Source organism: Poecilia reticulata, chromosome 1 (assembly GCF_904066995.2).
Source record: "Poecilia reticulata chromosome 1, P_reticulata-male-v2, whole genome shotgun sequence".
NCBI classification, from domain to species: domain Eukaryota; kingdom Metazoa; phylum Chordata; class Actinopteri; order Cyprinodontiformes; family Poeciliidae; genus Poecilia; species Poecilia reticulata.
Window position 1 is genome coordinate 32616445 of NC_088830.1, and position 14621 is coordinate 32631065.

The 14621-nt window shown below is 41.6% G+C and overlaps 1 protein-coding gene across 6 annotated transcripts in view; it reads left to right on the plus strand.

Annotated features, from left to right (window-relative positions):
• Nucleotides 1–14621, plus strand: part of sh3pxd2aa (SH3 and PX domains 2Aa) — a 95874-nt gene that overhangs the window by 19812 nt on the left and 61441 nt on the right. For 5 of the 6 annotated variants that reach the window (XM_008422262.3, XM_017305858.2, XM_008422274.3 and 2 more), the window contains exon 3: nt 12715–12790. In XM_008422262.3, coding sequence (XP_008420484.1) covers nt 12715–12790 — 76 coding nt within the window. Of the gene's footprint in view, nt 1–10563; nt 10678–12714; nt 12791–14621 lie in introns of those variants that run through there. The other variant, XM_008422283.3, reaches the window with a different exon arrangement.

The following is a 14621-nucleotide window of genomic DNA, read 5'->3' on the forward strand; positions in this document are numbered from 1 at the left end:
CGCATTTACACGAAACCACCGAATGTTTTCTCCAACAACCGCACAGATTGAAAACGGGGTCCAGAGTGCGATGTTTCTGATACGTAACGTTTTCCGTTGTCGTGTAAACCTAGAAAACAGATCTTTTCTTCCAGAGAATCCCCAGCTCATGCATAATATGACGCAAAACATAGCTGCTTCCTACAATCCACAGAAGAAGAAGAAACTACTCACAATGCTGGTGTTACTGTTTCCCCATCAGATTCGGTTCCCTCAGCGTCTCTTCACCGCTCCGCACCGCCCAGGTGGCAAAATACAGGCTGCTTGTTCAGCGCTATTATCTAGAGAACTACGGACCAGGACCAGCCCGGCTCCAGACGAGTTTAACAGGGGGGGCATCGACTTATTTTAGGGGGGAAAATGAATCTACTAGCTGAACATAGACAACATCAGTAGCCTACAGGCTACTTGTTAACAAGCTTAACGTGCTGAATTGATATTAGCCAGTCATATTTTAGCTACCATCACCTGCATCCAACAGCTTTACTCAACTCAGTCGGTTAGTTCGGGGAAAAAACTGCAGTTATTTATGTTTTGCTGGTTTGCTGCCATGATTCTAACACACCTGCGCAGCAGCAGCAGCAGGTCTCCCGCTGCCTCACAGGTGTAAACCCAGCGCGAGCGTCTCAGCTTTCATGTTGCGTTTGAAGGCGGCTCGGAAAAACAAGTTACGACTTGTTAGCAACGGATTAAACTGTTTTAACTGCTGAAAAAGGTAACAGAGGACACGGATATGGGACGTGCGGGAACTCCTATTGTTTCAAATTGATATGGAAATAACAGACTGTTGGCCATTCCAAGGTCAAAACAATAAACAGCTTCCAGTCCGGGGCCGCTACAGACACCGTGAAAGCTCAAAGTTATCCCACTTTTTCCAACTGCATGCGCCCTAATCAGACGCACACAATGCATGTTTTCTCACGCAAATCCACATGCCTTCAAGTACAACTGTTTTTTAAACACATGCGCACTTTCAAAGTTTCAAAGAACCTAGCACCAACTAGGCGCAGCGAGAGCATTACACGTTTTCGATGTGCACCGTTACTGTGTAAACACAGATCGTAATTAGAACGTTACGATCCAACAAAAACGGAACAAAAGTGCCGTTTTTGTTGGATCGTTGTCGTGTAAACGCCCCCTTTGTCTGGTCAAAAGGTTGTTGCCATGGAAATAAGCAGTCAAAATAGTGCTACCATGGATACAAGAGGCCAAAGCATTCTTACTGTGGAAATGTGAGGCCAAAACAATGTTACCATAGAAACAGTGCGTCAAAACGTAACAAAACATTTGTGTTGTATTGTCCTGCCGTTGTCATGTAAGCGGGATCTAAACCTGCACTCACACAACAGGCGGCCCAAATCCGATTCTTTCACCGCAGACTGAACGGCCCAGTTCAGATCTTTTTACCCCCCAAAAGATCCGATGTCTGCTACTTCTATTTGTTTTACTAAATCGGATACGTATTCGATTGTCTGAATGATTTTATTGGAATTTTTCGTCATTGATCTGAGACATGCGTCATAATTGTGCGCCAGAAGAAGTCAGTCATGGCAAATCTGGACGTAAACAATGGCTGAAAATGACAATTATTAAATTATGAAATAAGTCTGTGTCAGTGAAGTCCATCATATCCCAACACCTTCACTCCTGGTTCTGACTCCACATCCCGACAGACTCCTATACAGAAGCTGCAGTCAATGCTTTCCTTCTGCATCATCTGCAGCTGTCTGATAATGATTTACCTTTTTGTTTATAAGTCACCGAATGGTTTATTATCTAACAAATTCAGTTTCCCAGCAGAATCTCCAACAAAAATACTGAAAGTTTCTGTAGGCGGAGAGGATGTCAACGTTAACAGCATATGAAGTTCAGAGGATGAACATGCTGAGTTCAGCTAAAGACTCTCCCCCACGTTTATAGCTCTCCTTAAGCAGCATTAAGCCTGTTTCTGCATCTTAAAATATACAAAACCAAGAACAACTTCATGCAAAGATCAAAAATCTTAATCTGGAATAAATCATTGTGTTTATTAATGTCTGCTTGATAAAATCTGTGTATTCTCAGAGGTTTAAACCATCAGGCAGTGGAAAAGCAAACGTCTCTCTTTCCCTGTTTTGCTGCTGATAAAGCAGAATCCAGACCTGAAACTCGTACTCAGCCTCTGCTTATCTGCAGTATTGGTGACGGGGGCAGTTTGAGCGCAGCCGGCGTCCCAGCGCCTCGCCTCTCGCTCTGCAGGTTAATAAACAATGATTGAGTAAACATCAGACTGGACAGAACACGTCCAGGCTCTAAATGCCACTCGGCTGGTTAGAGACTGAGATAGAGCCGTTCACAGATAACAGATGGATGAAGCTGCGGTGGACGTCTCCTCCTGTCCTCCTGTCTCCATCCGTCTTCTCTTTGTCTTCCTGTCCTCTCCTGTGCACTCGTTCGCATCGATGTCTCACAGTTTCTCACTTCGTTTCCTCCTCCCTCGGCTCGCATCCTCTCACCTCCTTCTGTCTCCGTTTCGCTTCAGAAACCCTCCACCTTTAACACCAAAACCCCCACACAGCCACCCGTCCACCCCCACCCGGGGTGTTTTCCCTGCTAATCCAAACCGACCTGCTCATTCGCGGGTCAAGGATTCACTGATGTTCTCTCCCAGGTTTCTCTCTCACTGCTTTGCATGCTTTCCTTTTCTTAGTTTGCTAATCTGATTGGAGAATTGCATTTCTGTTGTCTATCCAGTTTGTCTTTTCATTACACTATGATGCACTCTAACCCCCTGGGTCCTCTTCATCACCGTTGGAGCTTTGCTCTACAGACGCAGGGGGAACTTTGGGGATTGTAAGCTGTTGAAGTGCAGTACTGGTTATAATTAATGAAAATTTGACATTTCCAAACAGAGTCCATTCCTTCTGCTTTCATAGGAATTAGAGGGAAAAGTAGCAGATGCTAAAGACGATCATCTTCAGGCATCATCGCCTGAATTTGAGTGACTGAGTTCATTAAATCCAAAACAGAAAAACAGAAAATATGAATTAGGTGTTTTTCCATCTCCTGGTTTGGAGCGAATCAACCAGGCTGCCAAAGTATAATTTTGTCTGATGTGGATGTTACACATGGATGTAATAAACAGGCAGAGTGAAGCATTATGTTGCTGTTTCCATCACTGTTCTACATGCTGTTGGACCTTCATTAATTATTTAATGATGAGGACTTCCTATTTGAACATCTGATGACGACCATCCTGGCTTTTATGTTGTTTATTTAGGCTTTAACCACTGCATAAAAAACTCTTAACATGTGCTAAAGGGTTTATTAGCGCAGCATCGGGTGTTGACCGGTCCTGACAGGACATACAAACAGACAGCGGTGACAGATGTTGAGCGATGCTCTCGATGCCCTGACAGCCGTCACACATCTGAGGTCTCCCAGACTGTGACAGGAAGCTGTTAGCTGACAACACTGCAAACAGCAGAGGTTTGAGTCGGTAAAAACAACCTCGCCCCGGTTCACTCGCTGCTGCACAACGCACCATCACCAGAAAGGCTAATTTTAGTTCCCGTTTCATTCTCTCTCTGCTTTCCTCCATCGTTCTTCCACCTGGGTTGGAAATAACGTTCAGATTTTACAGTGAGATAGACGTGAAGAATGAAGTGAAACTGGCCTCCAAGCGGTTTCTGCTCTGCCGTTTCTGCCGGGCCTTGGCACAGGTGAGCGCCTGTTCGCTCTGCCTCTAATTGCACTCTAACTGCTTGTTGGCTGGCCTACTTTGGTAACTAAATGAAAGCAGTGTGAGGGTAAGCCAGCACTGTTCGTTTTTGGTTTCCCGCTCTGGAAGCCGAAAGCTTTGCCGGTTCGCTCTCGGATTTCTGCCAAGCCGCTAGAGTGGAAAAGTGCCTGAAAATGTCAGAGGAACATTTACCGTCTCTCTCTGGAAACAGAATAAACGCTGGACTTGAATCAAAGCTTGATAAGTGATGAAATGACTGGGCAACCATGGTATCTAATTGCATCATCTATTAGAAATAGAAGGAAATGCAATTTCTGCACAAAAGATAAGAAATGGCAGAAGCATTGGTCCGGTTGGAGGCTCTCCCAAAGCGAATGCTTCAGTTTTACTCCGATGTGTTTGTGTTGGTGAAGCGTTGACTAACTCTACTGACCTCTGCAGAGGGAGGATTGTTTCAGACGCTTCACATTCTGATTTTTTTAAATCTCAAGTTAAGAATAGGCAGAACTGAAGAGGTGAAATCTCATTATCTGAGAATGATTTTGTGCAAAAATGTAACAAACATGACTTCTATCCTAACCTGCTTAAAAGGAAAATGTAATTCGTTCCCTTTAATTACAGCTCAACCACAGGAGTTTTGCTGTCTTCAATATTATTCATTATTATTTCTGGTTGGATATTTGAACTCATTTCTTGGCAGAATTGGTTCAGTTCTTTTAAATTGGCTGTTTCCTACGGATCTTAACTTGGCTTTGTATTTGAAGTCCTGATGGAAACTCTGTCCAAGTTTTATCCACTTTAATCCGTCTCAAACTTACAGGAAAACTTACTTTATCTGTAAGTTTGAGGTGAAGCGGAGGAATTTGAAGGTAGTCCTCTTGTTTCATCATCCCACTCACTTTTGAACGTGAAAATATCGATTTTGAAGGCGGGAACATTTTTCTAGGCTGGCGTCATCTCAGGCCATGTGACGCAAACGAGGTTTAATCTCCACAGGAACGGATGAGGTTAAACATCCGTTCCTGCAGGCTGTTTAATGATGCTGCCGCTTTTAGATCAGGGGTTTCCAAGCTTTTGCTCAAGTGGGCCAAAATAATCAGTTCACAAGCCCAATAAAATATAATTTTTAAGAACTGAATTAACCAAAATGTTGTGATTCTTTTTTTTTTTTACGTACTCAACAATAAACTAAGCAAAAACTATTTTTATCCCGTACTCAGATTTATTTGAAACAGGATCATAGATCCAAAACCTCAAATAGTTTTTGTATGTTTTTCTAAATTAAAGGCATCAAGTTTGTTTAATATTTTTTGCTCTATTGAAGAAAACATAAAATGCCATTTTGTTTATTCTTAGCAATAAAATCTGAATCTGAGTCTTCATTTCACAATACCTTCTGTATTTAGACAAGTTATAATATAGCAATAAAAAGCAGATTTGGGTTCACCAAGGTGCAGCTTAGAGTATAAGTTAATGAGTATATTGGTCCTTGTTGCCATGACAATCTAAGGAAACCAGAAAGCTTGGAAAATAGGATCACTTTGCGTTGCATCAACATGTTTGTTTATAGATTTTTATTTAAAAGTTGTAGTTTTGTCTGAATTTATTTCATATACTCTTGAATTGTGGCTGAGAGGGCCGCAAAAAATCAGTCCAGGGACCTTAAATGGCCCTTGGGCTCCATTTTGAGCACCCAATTTCTTCCTTTTTTCTGTTTTTTGTTTTTTCTGAGAACAAAAAGGAAAATTGTTCAACCCTGCATTGCTTCTTAAAGGGGCAGTATTGTGTAAAATCAACTTTTTTGAGCTTTATGTCATGTTATAATGTTATTCCATAAACACATCTGGGCTTTGATTCTTTCATATTTAAGAAATCATTTTATCTCCATGGCAAGTTGAGCACAATATCTGGGCGGATCTATCTAGATCCTCCTCAGAGCTGCAGTTTCCAAGCTTCTGCCTCACAGAGACGCCTACACTCCCCCACTCAGCTCCTTCAGACTAGCCAGCAGCAATTAGCAAACACTTGGTGCAACTACTGAGCTCATTATAAGAACTCCTGCTCAGAGCAACCCTGGTAAAAAATGTTTTAAAGGGTTGATGGAGAAGACATGTTGGGATGACCTCCTGAAGGCAGAGATTCAGAAAGAGCAGGAGTTTTTAAAGAGACATAATGAAGTTAAATTATTTAGTAAAACTTCTTTTAAGTCATATTTGATATATGCAGCATTTCTGTAACAACTGATGGTAACATAGTCGCTTGATTGTTCTGCAGAATGGCACAATGTCACTGAAAAACACGTGATACTGCCCCTTTAAGAAAAAAAATTCTCATTAATTTCTCAGAGAAAGTCTGAGATTTCACAGTGAAAATACAGAGTCTTGCTCTGAGCCCACAGCAGAGCAACAACAGAGCAACTGCAGACAGCCAGAAGTCACCCAGCCCCTGCACCTGTTGTCGTTCTGAAAACGAGGGCGCCGTGACTCACAATCTGGGGCGCAGCACCGCAGCGTTGACAGATTCAGAAACTGAACTCTCATTCTCCCGACTCGTGTTTCAGCTGCAGGAAAGAATGCAGGATATCAGGAGATCATGTTCCTTCCTGAAATAACGTCCCATCCCTGCGCATAGATTTGTGCAGATCTGGTGCCAGGGTGCCACTGTACATCACTCCATCAACTGTGGGCGACTCTGGATGGAACAACTCTAAAAGCTATCTTCAGACATCTGTTTAGCAGAGCCTGAAGCCTGCCGGTGCTGAGGCATGCTCAGACTTCACTCACATGCTCCATTTAGGAAAAGAAAAGCTCTGAGATCTGTTTTATTCTTTCTCCTGGAAACAATCTGGAGGATCTAAGATTTAAAGTGAAAGGAAACAAGATGATTTCATCGTGAATAGAAGCCAGATTTGCTCCAGCAGCTAGATGTTTGCTGGAAGACGCAGCAGGAGCAGAGATTTGATCATTTCACGCCCCGAGTAGCGCCAGAAGCAGCGCGCAGTGTGCAGCGTGTTGGGTCTGTTTCTCACCACTCTGAGCTCAGAGATGGTGAGAAAATCACATGCTCGCCTCGTCAGGCCGGTCATGAGATCCTCCACAGCTACACTTCAGCATGTGTGTTCATCTCCAACCAAAGGCCCGGAAGAAACCCTTTACAGTCACATGACCCACAGCAGGAAGTGACTTATCGGTCCTCATAAACAGACCGCCATGGCTTCCCCGAGTTCAGGCCAAGCGACTCTCACAGCTCCTTTTATAGATGTGCTATTCATAGCAGAGGGACTTGTTCCTCTGAGCGTTCGTACTCCAGGTTTCTGTCGCTAAACTGTGCAGAGGTACTTTTTTCTACTTCTGGGTAGAAAAATATTAACTTAAAATGTTCTTTAGCTTTACTTTTAGTGAAGGGCCAAAAGTTTTTGGTTTTCTGGGATGTTTCTGTAAATCAGCTCTGATAAATCTGGACTCTGTGGATGCTTTCAGGCCACAGCCTCTGTTACAGATCGCTGCTCCAATCCAAACAAATCAGATGGTTCAGGAGGCTGACCTCTGGACCGTCGCTCAGCTGTGACCAGTCTGCAGAATATCCAAAAATCATACTGGAGTAAGAGTAGCATACTGCAAAAGTCTGACCAAGTATTTTATGTTGCAAATATCTTAGTACACATGAAATGAGACCAAAAAATAACTTAAGAATAACTTTTCAGTGAGATAAAAGAGCTCGTTTTAAAATCAATAATTCTTTAATATTGGTAAAAACGTTGCAAGTTTTTGGCAAGTTTTTTCAATTTTAACTTGAGAAAAATGTCTCCTTAGAAGGGTTAAAAAAATCTATTTTAAATTATATTCAACATTTATGGAGGCAACATACTGATGGCCCACAAGTACTCAGCACATCCCTCTTCATAAAACATTACAGACGATTGTGCTGTTCCAGTATTTCAGCTGTAATGTCCTACATCGATTTAGCTAATATTACAAGACTCTTGGTTAAAATGCTGAATGTTATTAGAATCAATTTTGACCTTTGACCTGCAGGTTTAATGGAGGAAGAGCATCACCTGACCTTTTGTTTCTGATTTTGTAACTGTAGCTCTATTTGTTGTGTTTTCACCGTTAGTTCAATGTGAATTATGAGTTTCTATAAAGTATTTTTGCCACTTTTTTTATGTTTTTTATGTTTTGCATTTGATTGTGTTCCTTAGTTTCTGTTAGTTTCTGTTAGCTTCTCTGTGTTTCCATGCAGCTGGTGAACAGTGTTGGTTAAACCTGCCTTCCCCTTCCTGCTCTGTCCATTTAAACGTGTGTGGATGTTTCCTGTGGGGTTTAGACGTTACAGCGCAGACAGAAAATCGGTTCTATGAATCTGTCGTTAAATATTCAGACAGTGGAAGGAAGGAGGCTGTTTCTGTTTGTTGGCTCCTGTCTCATCATCTCCGTCTCTGTTTCAAACACTTTCTGCAGAAGGAAATCAGATAGCGGCGTTTATCTGAAACTGTTGCATCAGCGACGTAAAGCATTGCACTGACTGCCAGTCCCTTGTGCCATAACTGTGCATGTTTTCGATTCACCATTAAACGGTGATGTCTGCATAGAGGAGATGTTGCAGAGCTTTTCCTGAGTCGTGAGCAGATTGTGAGATTTCCTCAGGGTCTTTGCCTTAAAAATCCTGAAAAATATGCAATAAATGTCTTGCTGTGGGCAAGTTTGTTTTGAAGAAATCAATGTGTAATAATTTGTTGTGCTGATGTCTTAAAGTGTTTTTTTTCCGGTCTGGTAAATATTTAAACTTTTATTATTGACTTTCATGAATGGATCTGCCGTGTTTAGAAGAGGGAATGGTTCCCTGCGATGTGAACTCCCTGATTGTGTCACAGCTTTGCAGAGAAGCTCCATCGTAAAGCTGACAACCAAGCAAACATTACATCACCCTAACCTGTCCTCTGACAGGAGAGAGAAGAAAAACACTCCTATTCTCTTTTTTTTTTTTACCTGACTCCTAACATTTCCACTGTTGGTCCAGAGCTGCGAAGCTCCATCCAATCACGTCTCTTCACAACTCTTCTTCACGCGCTCCCTGCACTGGTTACCAAGGAGACAGTGAAGTCTGAGAAGTAGAGCAATGCTTTGGCATACACGTCGTTTTTATTATTAATTTTTGTTTCTTTTCTTTTCGTCTCAGCAGTACCATCTGGACTTAAAGTTGTGTTTGTGTTGTTAACAAATGGAAGTAGTAAGCGTGTGTGCCGAGCGGTTCCAGGCTGTCATCTGATCCACACTGTCCCACCTGTTCTCACCATTTTCTGTCTCACTGATCCAACAATTCCAGGCCGCACAGCTTCTCCTGCCAGGAATCTGTCTTCACCAACAGGAAAGAGTCTCTATTAAACAATGAGTCGACCTTGATCCAAGTGGGCCGTTTAAGGTTCCTGAAACCTGCATGTGAGAGAGGGAGAGTCAGCCAGACTCTGATTTTGGTTCTTGCAGGAGTAAATGAATGAAAATGCTGATTTAGCTGCTGGCTCTCCGTTTGCATCGACATTCCTTTCTGTTGGGAGTGTAGGAAGCAGCAGAGCAGGGCTGCAAACGCAGCATCTTACAGTAAAGAAGCAGAAACCTGCAGCTGCAGACCACTAACCTAGATTGGGACCCCAGTGGCGTCCTTGTGTCCCGTACTGTGTCACAAACTGTGGCTCTGTGAAGGATGGAGCCGAGTGGGAATGGATTTCTGTTTCCAGATATTTCCAAACATCCCAGCGCCTCCAGGCTGTTTGCTCACATGTTAGCTCCCTGGAGTGTTTTACAGCCCACAGCCATCAGATTCAGACACATTGTCATGTTCTCCTTTAGGACTTCCAGCCTCCCACACACTGGAGGAACTCCGGTTTTAATCCTTCCCCTCTGCTCTCTCTGCTTTATTACAGCAGGTCTGCTGCGCCTTCGTCTCTCCCTTCCCAAACCTTTTCACTTGTTTGACTCTCAAATAAAATTTAGTCTGCAGATCTTTGCTTATTCAATAACAAACTGAACCAGATATTTCCAAAAAGTGATACAAACGCTGAAACTCACATCAGATTATTTTGTACCTTACTACATTAATTCAGATATGCTGCTGAATATCACGTTCTAATGCATTTGTGTTGCAACTCTGAGACAATTATTCGACGTTTTAAGTTTTGAGGTCAGACTATTCCAAATAGTTAATCATGACAATAGGAAAACTTTAAGCACAATCTAATTTAAGTTCTATTAAAATATATCCTACTGGTTTTCAGATGTTTGTTGGGTTCTTCAAAGGATTCCCTAGCATCATGCTAGCATGTAGCATAGTCATTTTAAAACTGCGCAGCTACTAACTGTAGTTAGTCAAGGAACATAAATATGCAGAATTTGTAACATACAAGCTAACAAACACCTAAACACGTAAGCATACTCTCACAAATCTACATGCTAACTTTCTAACTTCCTGTCTAACAAGCTGTACTACAGTCCTAACATGGTAGTTCCAGGGCTAGTACAGTTGTCCTGAGCTTTGATCTTGATCTCATAGTTTTAACCTTTAATATCTGTTTAAAAACCTTTCAGATTCAACACATGAATGAATCAGACCTAAAACATTTAGACCAACCCAATTACTCCCACTAGCTACTAAGCTGAAGTCTGTGAATCATTTGAAGTCTTAGAAACCAGAAACTAAATTAATCTTGGACTTTGCATGTTTGATTTGCAATTTGAATGTCTAATTGGCTCTTTGCACGTCAGCTTCCGTGTTCGGGGGAAAAACGGCTCGGTACTTCCGGTTTATTGAAAATGACATTTTACACTCGGTGCTTGCAGGGCTTATCGATCCAAAGCTCCAACTAAGTAAGCTGGAGAAAGGTTTTAAGATGTACGACTTGTCATACATTCACAGATACGAAGGTGAGTTTTACTTTCTTTAAAGTTTGTGGCAAACTTTAGCTTATGCTAGCAGGCAACATTCTCGGACATTTTTCTTGCAAAAATGTGGTATCTAAACATTCTAACGGACGTTTTTAAAAAAAAATTTTTTTATTGACCATATTTTGTACTTATTTTCAATATTATGTGTGTTTATTGTCGTTAGTGTCAAACAGACAAAATAAAGGAGAAGCACAATAAGCCTCATAGCTTAAAGGTATATCAGCTCTGGTGTCAGAGTTCAGCTGACAGTTCGGGTTCAAAGTTGTTGCTTTTAGAAACATATGGCCGTGTTATTTAAGTTCTCCGTGTTGTTTCGTTTTATTACTTTTGCATGCTTCTTGTGAAGAGCTCAAATAGGTTGGTGTTTACAGCAGTGTGTGCAGGCAGTTGCTTGTCTCTCTGGCTCTGGCGTGCTCACTCGTTCGTTCTTTCGGGCTGAATACAGAAGTGATTCTGTGGAAATAATACAGGAATGGCTCCTTTATTTACCATCCGTCTCCCCCCGGTAGTTTTAGGCTGAAGAAGCTGATCCGGAGTGAAGTGAAGGCTGCAAACTTTGCTGTGCGGCGTTAGCTTTAACTGGTAGCGACGAATATTTACAAGCCACCGTTTTCTTAATTCAGGATAGTTTGGAAATCCATGAAAACTTAAAAGCCCATTATATTTGGAAGACAGCAATGTTCATAGTACTGCTTTATTTGCTTCTGAAATACGACTTTGTCTTTCCGTTGTTTTTTCCCCTGGTAACTCAAAGCGGAAGCAAGAAGGCCGCATTTCGCTGATGCGGATGTGACGTCAGCACCGTAGGCGCAAAGAGCCCATAGCGATTTTCACCTGCTCTTTAACTCATTGTTCTAATTGGAACTATGTAGCGCTAGCTGCATGTTTGTGATGTACTGTGACATTTCCAGGAAACAGGCACCCGTATCCCCTCCCCGTTACGATATAGGTTAAATCAACGGTAAACTTTTCTTGTTTGGATCAAGTTTCACCAAACTGGAGTTTCATGAACAATGAAGACATCATCTAGATGTACTTTTTACAAAAATCAAACTTTATTTTTCCCCCAGGAGAAATTAAATGTCGTTGTAACTCATATCATCCAAGTATCTTCAAAGAGTCGTTGTGGATGGTGAAGCTGTGGAGAGGAAGGCTCTCCAGTAGCAGTCAGTCTGAAGAGGCCTCTGACTGAAGACACTGTTTCTTTAAATCTCTATCTGGTTAGAAAGTTGGGCAGAGAGACTTTGGAGTTGTTGATGTGATCCTTCCCCATTATGATCGATGGAAGAGAAGATTTGAACTTTCTCCTTCTCTCAGCATTTTGGACCTGTTCGACATACGTTATAAGAAAAAAAAAAAGTCTTGTTGCCATGGTTACACTTCGCAAATATCATTTCAGCTACACAGATTTAAAACCAGAGGGGATAATTGTTCTGAAAAGCTATACATCTACCAAAAAATTATCAAAAGTTGAGAAAAGACCATAAAAATGTAAAAAGCAGCTCTGATGAGCAGCGCAGTTCTACAATAATGAAATAGAAGAATTGTTTTTAGCTTTGACGCGTCTCTGAAGTGTCTCTTTTATGATATCTGACCCTTCAGAGTGTTCTTAGGATAAAACATACAATAGAAGTGGTTTTAACTGATTAGCACAAAGTATTTTTCTAAATTTTATTTGCACCTCGGTGATAACGGCAAGGATGTCATCGCTCTAAGCTACAACTGGAAAAGTTCTCTGTTAGTTTCTTTTTAATTCTCAAATCAGATCCAGGATATCAGCTATTGATCTTTGGAAGTGCTGCTGGGCATATTTTCAGGGCTTGAAAGGAGCCATGCCCTGTGTTTGCGCTAAGCTAATTGCCTCCTGGCTCCAACATGATATACGAGATTGCGGTCAATATCACGGAATCGATCCCGTTATCTCTCACTCAGAAAAAGGAAGCAAAGGAATCCTAAAATGTTGAATTTTAAATGCCGTTAACACTGAGCCGCTTCCTCTCCTCTGTTTCCCAACAGATGCAGCTACTTGACAAGTTCCCAATCGAGGGAGGGCAAAAAGATCCGAAGAAGAGGATCATCCCGTTTCTCCCAGGTAACAGCCTGCTCCTATCTGAACCGGCTCCCATATTAAAAATGCATGACTGGCACTCAGGGGACGTCACACTGAGCTGGTTACTGATGCCGGCACAGCGAGGGCTGCTGGGGAGACGATGTCTCTCCCTCCCAGCTGCCATGTGCATGCCCCATGTCTGTCGCATGTTCGGTCTTTTTCAGATTTTCAGATGACGCCGTTTTAGAACCATTGTAGTTAGACAGTAAAAAAATGTAAATTTGCTTGAAAAAAATCAAATGTTACTCAGAAATTTTCTAGGAAAAACAAAAAAAAAATCCAACATTTGAAAAGTCAAAACATTTGTGAGAATTAACTCAGATTTTAGATGAATCTCAGAAATTTCCAAGACAACATTTTGAAATTTTCTGAGTTTCTACATTTTTTTCCTCTAAAAGTTGAAACTTCCAGGTTTTTCCAGAAGATTTCTGAGATGAATCTAAAAATGTGTTTTTTCTAGAATTTTTAAAAGAAACTTTTGGATCACAGGAATTTTCTAGAAAATTTCTGAGTTATTTGATGGAAATGTGCTCCTTTTTTTCCGTCTTCCATGGCTTTACTACGCCGTTGTAATTTTCATCACATGCATGTTTGTGTTGATTTTAGCCTTGTCTCTACAAACACACCTGTTTATCTAGCTGACATTCAGGCCTGTGACTCCCCAGCACTGCAGCATCAGCCCTGATTTATGGCAAATTCTGCTGAAGAATTTACAGCATAGGGTTCTTATTTCTATTTACAGCAGATTATTTTAGTAAACGCTTAAATGTTTAAGCCCTGTGGCTGCCCCCGTAGTCTCAGCATCAGCAGGAATCACTCACTCCCTGTCTCCCACCTGCCCTCCAGCTGTCTTCCTCCCAGCATCGCTCTCATATTTTCCCACTAGCAATGATCGAACTTCCACCTCCATCTTCTCTGTAAAGTCACCGTTCTCGGATACAAACGACGCCTGTCCTTTCCGGACATTTAATTCAGGTCAAGCTCGCTGTGCGACACTTAATGGGCTTTCTAATGGGAAGGGATTGAAAGAGCCCATTAGGTTACGGCACTGAAATATCTCACTTTAACAGCCTTTCTGTTGGACTAAAAATCCAGGACGCAGACGTGCCACTGCTGGCATTCAGGGATTCCTTGGTCTTAATTTAATGATAAAACATGAATAGAAATGTGACAAATAGTGACCAGTCTACAAAATGTGTTTGAAACTGTTATTAAATTAAAATTTTCAATTTGGACAGGATGAGTTCATAGCTTTCCAGCTTCGCTCAATCTGCATTTGGTCCACTGGCCAATAAAACAGATGAAAGACGGAGAAAATCTGGAGCTTTTTTTATATTTTAAAGGAGGGGTGGTATGTAAAATCAACTTTTTTGAGCTTCATATCATGTTATAACATTATTCACTCATCAAAAACATAACTTTAGTGTTGCTTGTGCTCCTCCAGACTAGTGGCAGCATCATCTAGCAAATTTCCTCTTTAGCAGAAAATACTGATTGCAGATCTGCATCAATCAGCTTGTGACCTCTAGTAATCTTATGAATATCCCACATAAGGGTTTTCGAGTGGCCTAGTAAAAGTTTGGACATTCAGTTTGGACATGATCCTGAAGCTTTGTACAGGGTGCAGAGCTTCAGGATCATTTGGGCCTGTTTGGTCTCTGGTTTCCTGTCAGTTTTCCAGATTTAGAGGAAGTCCTTTGGGTTTTATTTGGGTTGTGCTGATGAAATGGAAGGTTTGCAGTTTTATCTCATTGTGCTGAATGAAAGGAGCGGCTTCTATTCAAAGTTTCTCCATCCAACCATCCTCATCTTC